This window comes from Furipterus horrens, unplaced genomic scaffold (assembly GCF_987537825.1).
Source record: "Furipterus horrens unplaced genomic scaffold, mFurHor1.1.pri manual_scaffold_7, whole genome shotgun sequence".
NCBI classification, from domain to species: Eukaryota; Metazoa; Chordata; class Mammalia; order Chiroptera; family Furipteridae; genus Furipterus; species Furipterus horrens.
The window spans coordinates 134,720,358-134,737,937 of NW_028327177.1; the positions used below are offsets into that span (position 1 = coordinate 134,720,358).

General features: G+C 44.8%; 1 protein-coding gene across 1 annotated transcript; it reads left to right on the top strand.

The window, feature by feature from the left end:
- Positions 1–2,993: 2,993 nt before the first annotated feature.
- On the top strand, positions 2,994–4,154 carry CCR8 (C-C motif chemokine receptor 8). Its single transcript, XM_090283049.1, has one exon. The coding sequence runs from the start codon at positions 2,994–2,996 to the stop codon at positions 4,056–4,058; it is 1,065 nt and encodes a 354-aa protein (XP_090139175.1). The 3' UTR covers positions 4,059–4,154.
- Positions 4,155–17,580: the final 13,426 nt, after the last annotated feature.

A 17,580-nucleotide genomic window follows, 5' to 3' on the forward strand; every position in this document is an offset into this window, starting at 1 on the left:
TCCTTAGCGTAATGTTCTCTAGATCCATCCCTGTTTGCACAAAGAGCCAGCTTTTATTTTTTATTTTTATTTTTTTGTGGCTGGGTCATATTCCATTGTATATACAAGAGCACATCTTCTTTATCCATTTACCTGTTGATGAATACTTAGTTTACTTCCATGTCTCGGCTATTGTAAATAGTACTGCAACGAACATAGGGGTGCATATATCTCTTTGAATTAGTGTTTTCCTTTTCTTTGATAAATACCCATAGATAGAATCGCCAAATTGTATCATAGTACTATTATTTATTTTTTTATTTATTTTAAGAATCTTCCTACTGTTTTCCACAGTGGTTGCACCAATCGACAGTCCCACCAAAAGTGCAGGAGGGTTCCCTTTTCTTCACATCCTCACCAACACTTGCGTTTTTTTGTCTTCTTGATAATAGCCATTCTGATGGGTGTGAGGTGATATCTCACTGTGGTTTGGTTTTGCAGTTTCCCAATGATTAGTGCTGCTGTTGGCCATCTGTGTGTCTTCTTTCCAAGAATGTCTATTCCAGTCCACTGCTCACTTTAAAATCAGGTTGTTTGTTTGTTTTTTATATACTAAGTTGTGTAAGTTATTTATAAAGTTTGGATATTAGCACCTTATCAGATGTATGATTTGCAAATATCTTCTCCCGGGCAACAGGGTGCCTTTCTGTTTTGTTGGTGGTTTCCTTCGCTGTGCAAAGGCTTTTCAGTTTGTTTCAGCCCCGTTCGTTCAGTTTTGCCTTTGTTGCCCGAGCCTGAGGAAACTGGTCTGAGAAAGAGTTATTAAGACTGATGTTCACTGCTTAGTTTTCCTTCTAGGAGTTTCATGGTTTTAAGTTACTTTTGTTTTAATTGATGATTTTTAACTACAATTTAATTAAGTTTACAATTAATTGACACAATGTGTTGAGCGTAGTTTTATAAGGTACTTTGCTTTCAGTATGTTGTTTTGTGAGATCGTTATTTAAGATTTTATTTATTTATTTTTAGAGAGATGGGAAGGAAGGGAGAAAGAGAGGGAGAGAAACATCGATGGGAGAGAGAGATACGTCACTGGGTTCCCATCGCATGCCCCCAAACGGGGACCTGGCCTGCAATCCAGGCATGCGTCCTGACTGGAAATCAAACCAGTGACCTTTTGGCTCACAGGCTGGCTCTCAAATCACTGAGCCAGAACTGAGATAATCTTTTTTTTATCTTCTAGCATAAAGGATTCTTTAGTAGTCCTCTTAACCACAGATGGGTTTCTCCAGAAGAGGTGTTACTACCTGCACCTGACAGTGCAGACTCTCAGAAATTAGCAACTCAAAGGCTCGAACTAAGGTATGTATTAATAATCATCCTTGGGGAATAGGACGTAAGCAGGCAGGGACACTTTTATGTCCTTGGGAAATGAGCAAAGGGAAGGCCAATATTTCAAAGGTCTGGAATAAATGTAAAAATTTTTTGCACAAACCCTGAATGCCTTAGTGTCTTCCCATGGCTCTGGCTGAGGGAACTGTGTTTTAAATATATAATTGGGGTAAATACTTAAATAAAATTAATATCTTTAAAACTGACTGACTTGCTTGGATTTCAAATTAGAGAAATGTGGCATAGTGAATAGGGATATCTGAATGTTCAACAATCAAATGCCTTGAAAAATAGTAAATCTAGACTGAAATTGCCTTGAGTGTATATGTCAGTTTGAGAAAAATTATCATTTTAAATATCTTATTGAACTTATTGGGGCTACATTGGTCAATAAATTTTGTAGGGTTCAGTTGGACAGTTCTACAATACATCATCTGAACATTGCACCATGTGCTCACCATACAAATTCTAGTCTTTTGTCATTTTATTTTTTACTTTTATTTATTTTTTATTTTTTCTGTGTCCTTATAATGGCCTTAAATAATTTTATTTCCTTTTTTTATTGTTGTTCTTTTATAGCTGTCCCAATTTTCTCCCTGTTGCTCTCCCCTGCCCCACCCACCCCTTCTCCCACAGTCAATCCCCACCCTGCTGTCCATGTCCAAGGGTCATTCATACGTGTTCCTTGACTGGTCCCTTCCCCTTCTTTCCCCCCTTCTCCCAGTCTCCCCTCCCCTCTGGTCACTGTCAGTCTGTTCCCTGTGTCCATGCCTCTGGTTCTATTTTGCTGGTTTGTTTGTTTTGTTCATTAGGTTCCTGTATTAGGTGAGATCAAATGGTGTTTGTCTTTCACTGCCTGTCTTATTTCACTTAGCACCATACGCTCCAGTTCCATCCATGCTGTCGCTAAAGGTAGTTCTTTTTTTCTGCTGCATAGTATTCCATTGTGTAAATGTACCACAGTTTTTTTATCCAATCCTTTACTGATAGACACTTAGGCTGTTTCCAGCACGTGGCTATTGTGAATAGTGCTGCTATGAACATAGAGGTGCATTGATTCTTTTGAATTGGTGTTTCAGGATTCTTAGGGTATAATCCCAGCAGAAGGATCACTGCATCAAAAAGGCAGTTCCATTTTTAGTTTTTTGAGGAAATTCCATACTGTTTTCCACAGTGGCCGCACCAATCTGCATTCCCACCAACAGTGCAGTAGGGTTCCCGTTTCTCCACGTCCTCGCCAGCACTTGCTGCTTGTTGATTTGTTAATGATGGCCGTTCTGACAGATGTAAAGTGGTATCTCATTGTGGTTTTAGTTTGTATCTCTCTGATGATTAGTGACATTGAGCAGCTTTTCATATGTCTGTTGGCCCTCGGTGTGTCTTCAAGTCCAAGGTCTCATCTAGATATCATCTACAATAGAACAGATATGGGCGAGACTTGAGCTATGATTCATTTTGAAATTTTGGGAGAGGGACGAGAACAGTTAGTCTGTAACAAGGCTTTAGGACCTCAACATATGAATTGGGGGTTGGGGGACACATTGAGTCATATTTTTCAAATTAAAATATTTTTATGATATGAATGTCTCTTAGGTGCTTCTGTGACCAGGTCCCCTGCCTTGATGGATTATACACTTGAGCCCAATGTCACAGCAACTGACTACTACTATCCTGATATCCTCTCAAGCCCCTGCGATGGGGAAATTATCCAGCGAGACAGAAAGTTGCTTCTTGCCGTCTTCTACTGCCTCCTGTTTGTATTTGGTCTTCTGGGAAACAGCCTGGTCATTCTGGTCCTTGTCATCTGCAAGAAGCTGAAGAGCGTCACAGACATCTATCTCTTGAACCTGGCCCTGTCTGACCTGCTTTTTGTCTTCTCCTTCCCCTTTCAGACTCACTATCAGCTCTACCAGTGGGTGTTTGGAACAGTCACATGCAAGGTGGTCTCTGGCTTTTATTACATTGGCTTCTTCAGCAGCATGTTCTTTGTCACCCTCATGAGCATGGACAGGTACCTGGCGATTGTCCATGCTGTGTATGCCATGAGGGTGAGGACCGCCAGAATAGGCACAGCCCTGAGCCTGGCGGTATGGCTGACCGCCGTCATGGCCACCAGCCCACTGCTGGTATTTTACCAAGTGGCCTCTGAAGATGGCCTTCTGCAATGTTATTTATCTTACAATGAGCAGACTTTAAAGTGGAAGCTCTTCACCCACTTTGAAATGAATATCTTAGGCCTGTTGATCCCATTCACCACCCTCATGTTCTGCTACATTAGCATCCTGCACCAGCTGAAGAATTGCCAAAACCAAAACAAGACCAAGGCTATCAGGTTGGTGCTCATTGTGGTCATTGCATCTTTACTCTTCTGGGTCCCATTCAACATGGTCCTCTTCCTCACTTCCCTGCATGACCTGCACATCTTGGATGGATGCGTCATGAACCAGCAGCTGATTTATGCCACCCATGTCACAGAAATCATTTCCTTCACTCACTGCTGTGTGAACCCTGTTATCTATGCTTTCATGGGTGAGAAGTTCAAGAAACACCTCTCAGAAATATTTCAGAAAAGTTGCAGCCACATCTCCCTCTTCTTAGGGAGATCAATGTCCAATGAATGGAGGGAGAAATCATCTTTCTCCTATCAGCACTCCTTCCGTTCGTCCAGCACTGACTACATTCTGTGAGGATAATACCTCCATGTGAGCCTCTGCTTTCCCCAACCCCTCTTCCAAAGACAGATGGGGTGTATGTTGCAGTCTGAGTATCCCTTTACTCTTAGAAACGTGGTTACAGATACACGATATATTTCATGTTCAATGACTTTCTACTATTGCAAGTCAATCTTCTCAACCTTCAGAGACTTTGTGGAAATAATGACTATATTACACTATTAAGTATAATGTTTGTTTTGGGTTTTCTTCCCTAGTTTTTTGAGTGCTCTATCATATATGAATTTAAATTTTAGCCAGCACTTTTTTTTTTTTGTCTTTTGAGGCGATCATATAACTTTTCTCTATTATTCTGTTAATCTGGGGAAGCACATTGATTGATTCTTATCTCAAATCAACCTGTATTTTCCCTGCGTGGGGGGTGGGGGGGCGTTACCCTCTTGGTTATGATCATAAAAAAACTCATTGGATTCTCTTAGGACTTTTATACCTATGTTCACGAGATATATTGTCCTGAAATTTCCCCTTCTTATGATGTGCTGGTTAGGTGTGGCCTCCAAAAATGTGTTGGGAAATATTCCCTTTTCTATGATTCTCTGAAAGAGTTTTTAATTAAAAATTGGTATTATTTCTTCCTTACATGTTTGGGGGAAAATCATTAGTGAAGCCACCTGGGGTTTCTCTGTAGAAAGATATCAAACTCTGCATTTAATTTCTTTGGCAGGTAGAGATTGTTCAGATTTTTAATTTTCATATGTCTCACTTTTTGAAAGTTGTTGTTTTTCAGAAATTTTCTCACTTTATCTAAGTTGTCTAACATATTATTATAAAATTCTTCCTAGTGTCTTCTCATCATCTTTTTTAATGCAGGAGGGTCTGAAATAATGTTCCTTTTCTTTCCTGATTTTGGTCCTTTGTGTTTTCTCTCATTTTTTTTTCCTGATCAGTTATATGGGGTTTATCAATTATACTCATCATTTCAAGGACCCACCTTCTGGCTTTGTTGACTCTCTTTTTTTTGTCTTTTCACTAATGTCTGCTCTTATCTTTACCTTACCTGCTTTCTTTGGCTTTAATATGCTGTTTTATTCTAGCTCCTTGAAATGGAATCTTAGATTGTTGATGGTCAACAACAAACACAAAAAAAAACACAACTCTTCAATGGGGCTGAAGAAACCTTGCAGAATCTGCCTTGTCCACCTTGGCCATCTTCCCCATTCCTCTGTCTGCTGTGTCATTCCAGCCTCTCTGGCCTTCTTCGAACCCTGGAAGTTGGTCTCTATTATGTATTCAAATGGTTCTCCTCTTGATTTTTACACGTATCTCTATTTTTTCTCCTGCCCTCTAGTTATCTGAGTGTTAGCACTTTCAATTTTCTTACCCACATCTTGTAGTTTTATTTTATATCTAAATATATACATATATTTTCAATGTGCTCTTAATTTCAACCATTATATTTTTCACACTGGCACGGTGAAGCACTCAATCAATGCTTGCTGAGTTGAAATGATGCAGGCAGGAGGGATATAGGGAAGGGGACAGAGGGACATTCACATTTTTAGATACCTACTCTGAGCTGGACACTTAATCACTATTTTCTCATTTATCTTCAAGAGGCGTTCTGCTTTTTTTTTGTTTGTTTGTTTGTTTTGTTTTGTTTTTTAAGAGGGGGAAAGGAAGAAGAGAGGAGAGATACACTGATTGGCTGCCTTTCACATGTGCCCTGACTGGGAATCAAACCTGTGACATTTCAGTTTACAGGAGTTTACAGGACAACGTTCCACTCAACTGAGCCACAGGGGCTCAAAAAAGGGACAAAAAGTCTTTCACATGATTATTGTTAACCTAAGAGGCTGCCAAACTGGAATTCCAGAGCGAGACCTTTCAAAGCCGTGGGAGTTCCACCCTGTCTCCTGAATCAGCCAGCAAGTCCATGGTCTTCTGACGTGCACCCTGTGTTCCTTGGCTGGGCTGGCTGGCAGAGTGTCCTGGAGCAGGCTGAGCTGTGCAGGACAGCACTATGAGTGCAGCCAGCAGCGTGGAAGGGGCCACCATGCGGGACACGGAGGGGCCAGCTCTGTTGTTGGTGTGTGACTTGGGGAGGGCTCTCTTCTACCTGCTGCCAGGCTCTGCCTGCCAGCATTTTCCTCTCTCTGACCCAGCAAAGACCATTTGGAAGAGCTGACACTTGTGAAGTAAAATGTATGGGTGGGTCTTGACCCACACCAGGCCTTCGTGAGAGGACATCGCAAGGGATACCTCAGAAGTCCTGGCCTGGGCCCTGCTCCTCCAGTTATGAGCCTGCCTAAACCAAGCTCTCTGAGCATCAAGGGAGTCACCGATAAGATAAGGATGGTAACAATGGTGACGTCCATTGTGCCTGCTTCACAGAACTGCCTGATGTCTAATCTGTAACCTGTCAACCGCTTTGTATGCATAAAAGTGAAATAGTATTACTATGATAAAAATGCACAGTATATAGTCTTATGCTAGCTGTGTAATTTTGAGCAACTTTATTTTTTTTGAAACTACACATTAGTTTATTGTGTTATATTTTCACAACAGGTTGAAGGAATTAAAATGTCTTATTGAAGTTTTATATGGAAAATAATTTTTTTGGCATGGATGATAACATTTTTAAAAATTGAATTTATTGGAAAATACTTTCTCACAAACACTTCCATATACTGCTATAATTCTGATTTCAATGTTTTTGCATACAAAATAAAAGTATTTTGTTTTGAGTGATTGAAGTTTCTGAGATAAAATGACTTGGCTAAGATAGCAGAAATCCAATAAAGGGTAAAAGTAGCAAGGGCAAACTTCATTCTGTAATCTTTTTTTTAGCTGTATAACTTTGGGCCACTAAATGTTCATTGCTTCAGTTTCCTTATATGTAAAATGCATAACTCTGATTCATGTGTGAGGGTTATACAGAGTTATGAGGCTGTGTTCTAATGCCACCTACCTACCATTCAGTAGCTCACAGTGACAGTAGTTGCCTACACAGGACAGAGAGACTTCTTTGGCCTGAAACTATAGAAAGGGAGACTTTTCCTGGTTGATTTAGATGAAAGGACCACCTTGGGATGCTCGCTCTGGGCCAGGTACTAAGCCAGGAACATGAATATATACAGACATACCTCATGCAGTCCTCATAGAAACCCACAGGGTAGGTGGTATGATTCTCATTTTACAGATTTGAAAACTGTGACTAGTTAAGGGACAAACAGTAGGAAGTGCTGTGTATTAATGGGGAAAACGCACAGAGATTAAATTCAAATGCCACCTACCATGTACTGGCTGGCAAAAAGCGCCCTGCAGGAGCGCAGTCAGGATTGGAGATGCTTCCTAGGTATTACCCACCCCCATCCCCGCTTAAAGAGCTTCTTTGTCTATAGATCATAAAGGAATCTACAATTCTTCTCTCCACCCATGTAGGTAAGGGAGGGCATATACAAGGAGCTCTGAGGAAACTGGCAAAGGAACCAGAAAAAGGTGAAAATTACAAGAACAGGAAGGACTGATTGGCACCAGTGAATATGAACAATAACCAGGTGGAAGGTACAAGCAAGTGTTGCCATATGATGGATTATCCAAATTTCTGGGAGGAGGGCTGGCTACCTGGGCCTGGGCCTTAGTCTGCCAGAAAAGGCAAAATAAACCAGAGAGTCAACCAAGGTGAACCGTCCTGGGAGTAGAGCTTGTAGGACATAGGGGAGCAGGAGAGGGGAGAGGCTGGGGAAAGACAGTGTCTTTGAATTGTACCTGTATTGGGGTGCCCAAAAAGTCCCTATGGTTTTTTCCGTAAAATAAAAGACACAATTTTCATTCTCGCCAATAACTTTATTGATTTGTATATTTTGAGTATGTTGGTTATCTTCTGCATGGTATAACTTTGATTACTCTCAATCGATGTCTTGATTTGATCACTATCAAGTTCAAGCGGTCTACCCGACCATGGAGCATCGTCCAGTGAGAAATCCCCAGCACAAAACTTTGCACACCACTTCTGACACATTTGATTTGTCATATCACCTTCTCCATACATTGCACAAATCTTTTGTGTGTTTCAGCTGCATTTTTACCTTTCTTGAAATAATAAAACCTAATACACCACAAACCTTGCATATTTTCCTCCATCTTCAATATTGAAATGGCTACACAACAATTCACCAATTTTGAAAGTTTTTTTTTAATGCATGCTGATATGACAGCTGTCACACAATACAATCCAACAAAACTGTTTTGAATGAAATTAGATAACTAAGCGCTACTAGCGCCATCTTATGGAAAAAAAACAGATGGACTTTTTGGCCAGCCCAGTATCAGCCAGACCTCCCAGGGTCACTGAAGCTTGACCAGACTACAAATTCCCATGTGCGAATCTGGCCATTTCATCCTTCCCTTTATAACTCTTCCGGATACAACTCAAATTCTTTAACATGGTGGCTCAGCCTCCATGCTTTTCCTCTAGCCTCCTCCTTGCCTTTCTTCCCTACCCCTAGGCATTACCACTGCACAGTGTGGGAGCCTCACATGCTCTCTCTCACCTCTGGGCATTTGCACATGCCATGCCTGGTGACAACAGGCCCATCTGTTAAATAAATGCATGAATTAATGAGTCAAATTGGAATCATATCAGGCATAGTCTGCCACCTCTCCTGGACTTTTCAGGTGTCTGGCAGTCACCTCCAATCCTATATAAAGGATAATTCCCTCTCCGGGGCCAGCTGAAGCCCCATCATGGTGCGGCTGTATAATGAACTCACGGAGAAGGCTGTGGATGTCAGGGATGTGACTTTCAGATGATTGGTGGTCTTTGTAGTTACTTAAAGAGGCAGACCTTGCTAGGATTGCTAAAGCTGTCCCTGGTAAGAGCCAACCCCTGTATCGGAACTGCTTAATCTGGGCCGCAGGGGCAGAAGTGGGGGCGGGGGTGGGGGGTTGGGGGGACCGCGCACAGGAGCTGAGTAATGCAGAACTGTTGGCAAAGCTTTGCTTGTGTGTGTGCATTTTCTTCAAGGAGCTCTGTGCCCCAGTCCATCTCCCACGTCTCCGGTGTGGCATCATGAGCCTGAGAGTCAGGTGCAAGGCAGCCTGGACATGGAGATTCTATGCTCACACGATATTAGCTCAGAAAAAGAACTTGGGGGCCACCTAGTTCAACCCACTCATCTTACAAGTGAGAAAACTGAGGCCTAGAAATGTTGACACAGCGAATGGACTAGAATCAGGAAATCCGGACTCCTGGTTCAGCGTGTCTCCTCCCCTGTCCCCAGTCACTCCTGGTGTCTCCTTACACCTGTTTACCCCACTATCTCCTGGAGACCAGACAGGTGCAGCATTGAGTTAGGAATTGGGAAGGGCCAGTGCCTGGGGTTAAAGGTCAGTGTCTTCACCCTGGTACACCGTGGCTTGTAGCTCAGTGACACTGGCAGTGGGCAGCACTCTGGTGTTTTTTAATTTAATTTTATTATTTTATTGTTGTTCTATTACAGTTGTCCCAATTTTTCCCCCATTGCTCTCCCCTGCTCCATCCCCCTCCCACAGTCAATCCCCACCCCGTTGTCCATGTCCGTGGGTCATTTATACGTGTTCCTTAACTAGCTCTTTCCCCTCCTTTCCCCGCTTTTCCTTCTCCCTCCTCTCCTCTGGTCTCTGTCAGTCTGCTCCTTGTCTCCATGCCTCTGGTTCTATTTTGCTGGTTTGTTTGTTTTGCTCATTAGGTTCTTGTTATAGGTGAGATCAAGGGTATTTGCCTTTCACTGCCTGGCTTATTTCACTTAGCATAATACGCTCCAGTTCCATCCATGCTGTTACTCCGTGCCCCCTGGAGGTCATACTGTATAGACACATCTCACTTACATCTCGGACCTGGGGGGGTTAGAGGAGACCTATTTTCTTATTTTACAAGAAGGATTTTGGCCTGCTTAATCCATGATCTTCCAAAATCAGTACATGTCAGGTCAACAACTGTTACTCAGTTGATGGAAACATCGGTATCCTGATTTCCTCCTCTCTGCCCCTCAGACTGCTAATATCTACCCTCCCCAGAAGCTGTCCTCCTCCCTCAGAGGATTATGGGGCCATCCCAGGAGGTGCTGATGGAAGCTGAGGCAGAAGGTTTTCCTGAGGACCTCCCCCGGTCAGGTGCTTTCAGCCCTGGAGACTGGTGCCACCCGAGGGTCAGTTTCCAGCCCGAGGTTCCTCCCACTGACTCGGCTCTTCTCTCTAGACTTAAACAGTTGAAGACTCCCACCTCTTTCTCTGGATCACAGAGATGGAGAGGCTTCGCTTTGAGTATGCCATCTTCCACAGTGACTCAGAGAAGAAGGATATCTGCTTGCCCTAGCCCAGGTTCCTCCTGGCTGGGCTGCCTGGGTAAGGCTTGGAGGGTCAACCCAGTCTGAAGCGCAAATGGTCTTTTCTTGGTCAAAGAGCAGGAAGGAGGTGAGACACCAGTTGGTGGGTCTGTGCCACCTTTAGCAGGTTCTTGGTTACTGCAGCCCAGAGGAACGTAAGCCACATTCCACTGGCTTCTCGGGCAGGGTGGCTCTGTCAGCTCCTTAGCTACAGACCTGAGGTATTGTCACAGGGCAGGGCCCCCAAATTCCCCAGAGCCTGCGGTTGGGGGATGGGGGAAGGCGACAGGTTCAAGATGCCTTTGCATATCTATGGCTCGTAGCTAGTGTCTTAGTTATGCAAATGACTTTGGTTCTGTCAAGGCCCCAAGGAGATGGGAGGGGTTTTGACCATGGAGCTGTGAGGGAAGAGCAAATGGGGCCTGAGCAAAGTTCTGTGAATGGTCAGAACCAGTTCCAATGCCCGCTGTGTCACAGGCCATGGTCAGGGACTTAAAAATAAGGTGGCAGCCATTTGCAGGGAGAGAAGCATGTGATTTTGAAAGGGAGTGGAGTCATTCAGTCTGAAAGGAAAGGGAGGCCATGCGTCCTGGCCTAGTAGGAAAGCCAGCCTGCTGCTGCTGCTGCTTTAATTGTGCCAACTTCAGCGGACTGCAAAGTCTGGACTTTTGGACTTTTGGACTCTTGGAACTCAGGACAGGCAGAAAGGACTCTGTTAAAACTTGGACTTCACCATGATCCAGTGCAACACAGCACAAGCTTTCCTGGACTGTTTGCGGAGGCTGATAACATTGTACCCCAGATCCTGAAGGAGAGAGCTGACAGATAAGGGACGCAGAACTTCTGGGCATGGTTTTGGTTTATAGCCTTTTGGGGAGCAAGGGAAGTGCTGGGTCCTGTGGAAGAACAGGGCACTGAACAGGAGTGCTCACAGCCCTCCCCACGTTGGAATACTGTAAATAAAGACCTGTTTTCCTCAACATTAGTTGTTGGGTTTTACACCAAGACACCACGTGAAAGAACCCCCCTTTTCACTCACTGATCCTCCACCTCCTAAATAGTAGCAGAGTAAGCAGTGGACATTAAAAAGGGGGGTGGGGGGACCCAGGCTGCTGTGGCTCAGTGGATTGAGCGTAGGCCTGCGAGCCAAGTGTCGATGGTTCGATTCCCAGTCAGGGCACATGACTAGGTTGCAGGTCAGGTCCCCAGTTGGGGGCGCGAGTGAGAGGCAACCACACAGTGATGTTTCCCTCCCTCTCTTTCTCCTTTCCCCTCTCTCTCAAAAAAAATAAATAAACAAATAAATAATTTTAAAAATAAATAAATAAAATAAAAAAATAAAAAGGCGGTGGGGGGTGGGGTGGGTGGGACTCTTGTTGCTTCGTGGCTAGTATATGCCAGACCCTGTACCAGAAGCTTTGGGCAGGTTAACTGAGTGCTAACAAAAATTCTTAGGAGGAGATATTCTTTTTCCCTATCTTAGAGATAAAAAAACAGATGTCCCAAGGGGTAACGTGACTAGAGTCACATGGGTAGAAATGTGGGATTCAGAGAGGGCCTCTGCGCCTGCAAAGCCCATCCTGTTTCTGCAGCACCATTTTACTTCCGCCGGAGTCTAACCCAGGAGGGCACACGCGATTCACCCGAATTCGAGGCTGAGACTGGCGGAGGGGTGGAGGGCTACTCCCGCCACTGTGACGAGCTCGCCCCCTTCTAAGCAGGTGCAGCTTGCTTTAGACAGCGCTGCTGTTTCCCCTTGCACCTGGTTGCCTCGTGTCTCTGCTCTGGCCTGGGCGATGCCAGAATCCGGCCGTGGACTGGCGGGACTGTTCAGCAGTTCCCTTCGCCAGCCCCTGGCTATGTGGAGCAGAGTCCTGGGAGACTATTTATTTCTCCTTCTTCCCTCATCTGGCCCTTCGGGATTACCCATGGTGGCTCCCCAGGAACCACGAGAGACCCCATGTTTTTCATGATGGCGTACCACAGTGCCAATGCAGTCTTTACAGGGACTATGACCATCACCTTCAAAAGATCTGTTTCCTCGCCTGGGTTCAAGTTCGGAGTAAGCTGGAGAGGGGTTACTCCATATGTTGTGATGGAAAATGAGGGCTCACTCATGCAGCGGCCCTGCCTGAGAGGAGTTTCTCCTTTTGCTCTTCTCATGGACCAATCTAACCGTTTTTAGATACTCTTTTTTCATCCAAGGACAAGGAAACGAGCAGAGAGATGGGCTGTGTATTCAAACATAAAAAATTTCTATCTGGAATGATGATGAGTTGTTTTGGGCCACCTTTGATCTAGAGAAAGCCAACCAATATGCCTGTAAATATTTAACTCAGGCCACAAATAATTATGGAGTCCCTACTGAATTGATCATCTTTTATATTTGATTGGCCTCTTCCTAAACACTTACATATTATTTCATTTGATCTTTACTATAAGCCTGTGAGGTAGGTAATGTTAGCTCCAGTTTGACAGCTAAAGGAAGCTGAGATGAATAAACAGCTAGCAGGTGACAAAGTCATGATCAAATGTAGGAACCACTGTCTGATTCTGAAGTCCAGTTCTTTTTCTGCACTGCACCACTGTGCCTCAGTGGGCTCTCAAGGACTCATCAGTAAGTGCAGACACAGCCTCTACCTGCCAGGGAGGGGAAACAAGGTGTAGCTGTTTTCCAGAAGAAAAAAATTGTATTAATTAATATGGCTATTATAATAGCTATTATATATAATAATATATTGAGACAGATAGATAAGAGTTATTTCAATGAATTGGCTCAGGCAGTTGTGGAGACTGGCAAGTCCGAGCTCTATGGGCCAGGCCATCAGGCCAGAAACTCTTGGGTAGGAACTGAAGTACAGGCTTGAAGCCAAGTTCCATCTTCCTCAGGGAAGCCTCAGTTTTGTTCTTAGGGCCGTTTGACTGATTGGATGAGGCCTACTCAGATTATTGAAGATAATCTCCTTTACTTAAGGTGAACTGATTGTGGATACTAACCACAGACACAAAATACCTTCGGAGCAACTCCTAGGTTAGGGTTGATCGGATGACTGGGGATTATAGCCTGTCAGGCTGACACATAAAGGGCATCCAGGGATGCTTGTTTCCAGATCAAGCCACGCTGCCAAAGATGAAGAAAACCTTCTGTTACAGAACCCCACGGGCTGTTCAGTTCTGAGAGGTCCGATTGCCTGCCGCCAGAAGCATAACTCTCAACACCAGAGTTTGGTGAAGAAAGAAAGGATTGTTTAAAGATTATGCAGACTTAGATCTGTGGAGTTCCTGCAAAGAAAGCATGGATCTCCCCTCTACCTCTCTGCAATACAACGTGACTCTCGTTCTCTTCCTTTTCCTTGTAAATCGCCTAATTCTCCTCTTCTGCCAGCCACATGAAACTCTCCACTTCTCTTCCTCCCCTCTTTTCTTCCTCCCCAAATGGCTGCCGCCCTCTCCTTAAATCCCTGACCGTGGCCTGTGATGCAGTAGGCGTGGTAACTGGTTCTGACCATTCACAGAACCTTCCACAGGCCTTGCTTATTCACTGCTCATCATTCCTCGGAGCTGTGGAAGAACAGAAGCCATTTACTTAATTAAGACCCTAGCTATCAGCCATAGATATGCAAAGGCATCTTGAAAGCTGTTTCCCTTCCCCCATCCTCCAAACCACAGGCTCTGCGGCTTTCTGGGGGACCCCACTCTGTAACAGATCCATGTGTGGAAATGTAACAGTGGGGAATTATAACCCACCCACCATTCTTTTGACATTGTTTCTGTAAATGCTGACTCTGACTAAAATATAGCTTGTAGATAAACAGCATGTTTGTAGAAGAATCGCCTGCGAGCTAAGTGTCGCTGGTTTGATCTTCCAGTCAGGGCACATCAGAGAAGGAAAACTCTGACTCCAAAAAACCTCCGCTGCCTTGCGGCATACCTCTTCAGGGGAAAGGCTAAGGGAGTAAACCCCTACAGAAAATCTGGAGCCGGAGTCCCTAAGGCGGTTTGACGTTGTAGTCAACACCGGCAACTCCTGCGGCGCACCTGAAGCCAAGCTGTATTGAGTCCGTCTTTCCCTTGGATCCTTCAGCTGCGAAGAGAGGGGGGGTCTGCTGCATGGGCAACAGCAGACCCTCCATATCACCCTGCCCAGGCTCTGTAGCTTCAGCTCCACTGGAGAGGACACTCCAGCGTCATCGCAAGATGTCGATTCAACACGGGAGGAGACAGATACCGTGTCACTCCCGAGTCGGACTGCACAGCCATTCTCGGCAGTGCAGATAGACACTTAAGAAGCTACACCATCGTCTCTCGAGACGGACGGCTGCCGAGGACGACGTTCAAAAGATATAGACTCTGACCTTCAGTCATCCCAACTCCAGGAGATTTGCTGAGCTTCAACCATAAAGCCAGGATGATGTAAAACAAGGGTGATGAAAGCCAGGACAACACACACCATCACCTGATGAATTTCAAGGTCCTTAACGGAATGGACTGTGCTGGCTGCACACAGAGAACTTTGCAACCCCCACCCTTGATCTCTTTATTCTGCTTTCCCTCCCCCTCCATATAAAAGCCTCTGCCCGCACTGAGATGTGAAGATGGGCTTTGAGACAGGACCTCCCCCATCTTCTCAGATTGCTGGCACGTGGATAAACCTTACTATTCACCAGCACCTGTTTTATGAGTTTCGCTTTCTTTCGGCAGGCACCCAGACCTGTGTTTCGATACAGGAGGAGCTACCTGATGTTAGGCAAACTGCAAGTGGTCCTTCTCACCCTTGAGGGCAATTTAGATTAGTCAGGGACTAGGAGAAGTGTGCTCCGAAAACACGTGCTTATGTTCATGAACTTCTAGCCAAATGGCAGCCTATGTTTCCTCACTGGGAAGCCGGCAGGAACACTAGAGGAGTTTAATCCTGCCAGAGGGTGGGGAAATGGTTTGTCACAATGTTGATGGAGTGGTTGTGGCTCCTATATACAGTGGAACCTCAGTTCTTGAACTTAACTCGTTCTGGAAGGCTGTTTTGAGAACCGAATTGTTCTAGATGGGAGACGTTTGAGAAGCAAGCTTTGACTGTAATGCCAGAACAGAAAATGCCACATAGCCTGGGCTTCCTCCTTTCTTTCATTGCCTCTGATGTTTTGTCTCCTAAAGTAGAATCCCAGAACTCCAACTCTGGCAAGATCACAGCCCCTGTCCACCATTCCCCATCCCCCACTCACAAAGAAAGACCAGCCCAGTGCTTTCTCCACCTCATTGCTCTCTTGTAGCCCAGTCCTCTGCTCAGTGGTGACGCTGGAGGCATGGGTCACTGGTCCAGAAGGAAGAAAGGTATTTCTTTTGAAGCCCAAAGCAGAAACAGAACAGTCCTCTTTCCCAAAGCTTTTGGTAAAGCCATTAGGATGCTTTTTTGCCCCTGCCATTTGTGCCCATCCTTGTGACTGAGCACAGAGGGTGACTTCCTCCACTGTGGAGGGCAATGTCTACCCTGGGAGACTCTTAAGGTGGCCCTTTCAGACTGTGTTTGGCGTGGGAGGGGATGTTCAGATGGAGAGGAGCCTCTGTTAGTTACAGTGTAGAGACCAACCTAACACATCAATTCTCTCTGGGAGGCCACTTGTCATTAAGAGGCTTATAAAGATAGACGGGAGGAGGTTGTAGCAGCAGCAAGTACAGGGGATTGGCCCTCCACCCTCTACTAGCTTCCAAAAGCCAAGGTGAGTGCATCGCTTTGATAACAGTTGAGGGAATTTAGATATTTCTCGAAGTAGCTCTGGCTCCATCCAGGCTGAGAGGAAAGGTCTCCCTGAGCTGGTTTTCCTGGAAGCGCGGGGGGCAGCTCACCTGTGTGCTCTTTACCATCCCAGCCATCTTCTCCCAAACAAAGTGACCCAAGTGCAAGGCTCTGTAAGGCTCAAAGGCTCATCTCGCCCCAAAGGCAGGAAACGAAAGCTTCCTCTGGAGCAGATTCTGTCTGTCCCATTCATTTTCAGCATCCCATATTTATTCCAGCCCTTTCTTCCTGGATGGTGTAAAGTCCTCCAGATGCCAAAGCCGCTTGTGAACAGAGTTTTAAGAAAAGGTCATGAGTGCAAATTGATATGTGTGTATTTCTTCCTGCATAGTGCCTATAGTCACTGGGGTAGGAAAACATCATGTAACCGTAACATCTACCCGAGGTGGAAAAAGGGGGCCAGATTGGATATGAGAGACCCAATGCGTAACAAGGAGCTAGGTCATAGTGAAATCACCTTCCACCAACTGCAAACAAGTCAAGGAAGCCTTGCCTGATATTAATGACCTTGTTTTGAACTAAAGTCACACACAATGTTTTCACCAGTTATTTTTCCTTTCATTTTTTAAATTCACTCCTCCAAGCACTGCTGTTATGTACAACTCCAAAACTCTCCCTCTTCTACAGATGGGTAATGCTCCTCTCACGTAATCTTACATAGCTTTTCATCCCAGAGAACATAGGAAGAGGACTGGAGAGAATAGGGGGACTCTGGGCTCCAGGGTCATGAGTGTGGCAGGAAGAGACACACTTCGTCTGAGTCCAGAGCAGACCCAGAAGGTTACTGACCGAGTCCACATGAAAGCGAAGGCCATAATCTTAACCATCTAGATAGACCAGTGCTGCCCAACAGAAACGTAGTGCAAGCCACACGTGTAACTTTGTGTTCTAGTAGCCAGATTAAAGAAGTAAAAAGAAAGAGGTAAAATTAATTTTAATAATATTTTCGCCTAACCGCAACAATCCAAAATATTACTTCAACAGGTAAAATATCAAAATTACTAATGACATTTTATTTTGCCATACTAACACAAGTCTTAGAAATCGGGCGTGCGGATAATTTGCAGCACATTCAATTCCGATGCTCACTTTTCGGTGCTTAAAGAGAAATGTCAGCCTGCCAAACTAAAGTGTTTAACAGAAAAGTATTCCCCACAGCTTCAGTTTTTAATATAAGATAAAACATTAAGTTCTTCATTCATCGTAGCCACATTTCAAGTGTTTAAGAGCCACAGATAGCTACTGGCTACTGTACGTCGACTGTAAAGACGTCGAGTTGGCAAACTTCCCCGCAGAACAGCCCGCAGACAAAGCCCCGGGCGCCGGGAAACCGCGGATCCTGCAGTTCCGGACGTATCCACCAGGTGGCACTAAGGCGCAC

Excerpts from the sequence above, each read along its gene's own strand:
- CCR8 (XM_090283049.1), top strand. The coding sequence starts at position 2,994 with ATGGATTATACACTTGAGCCCAATGTCACAGCAACTGACTACTACTAT.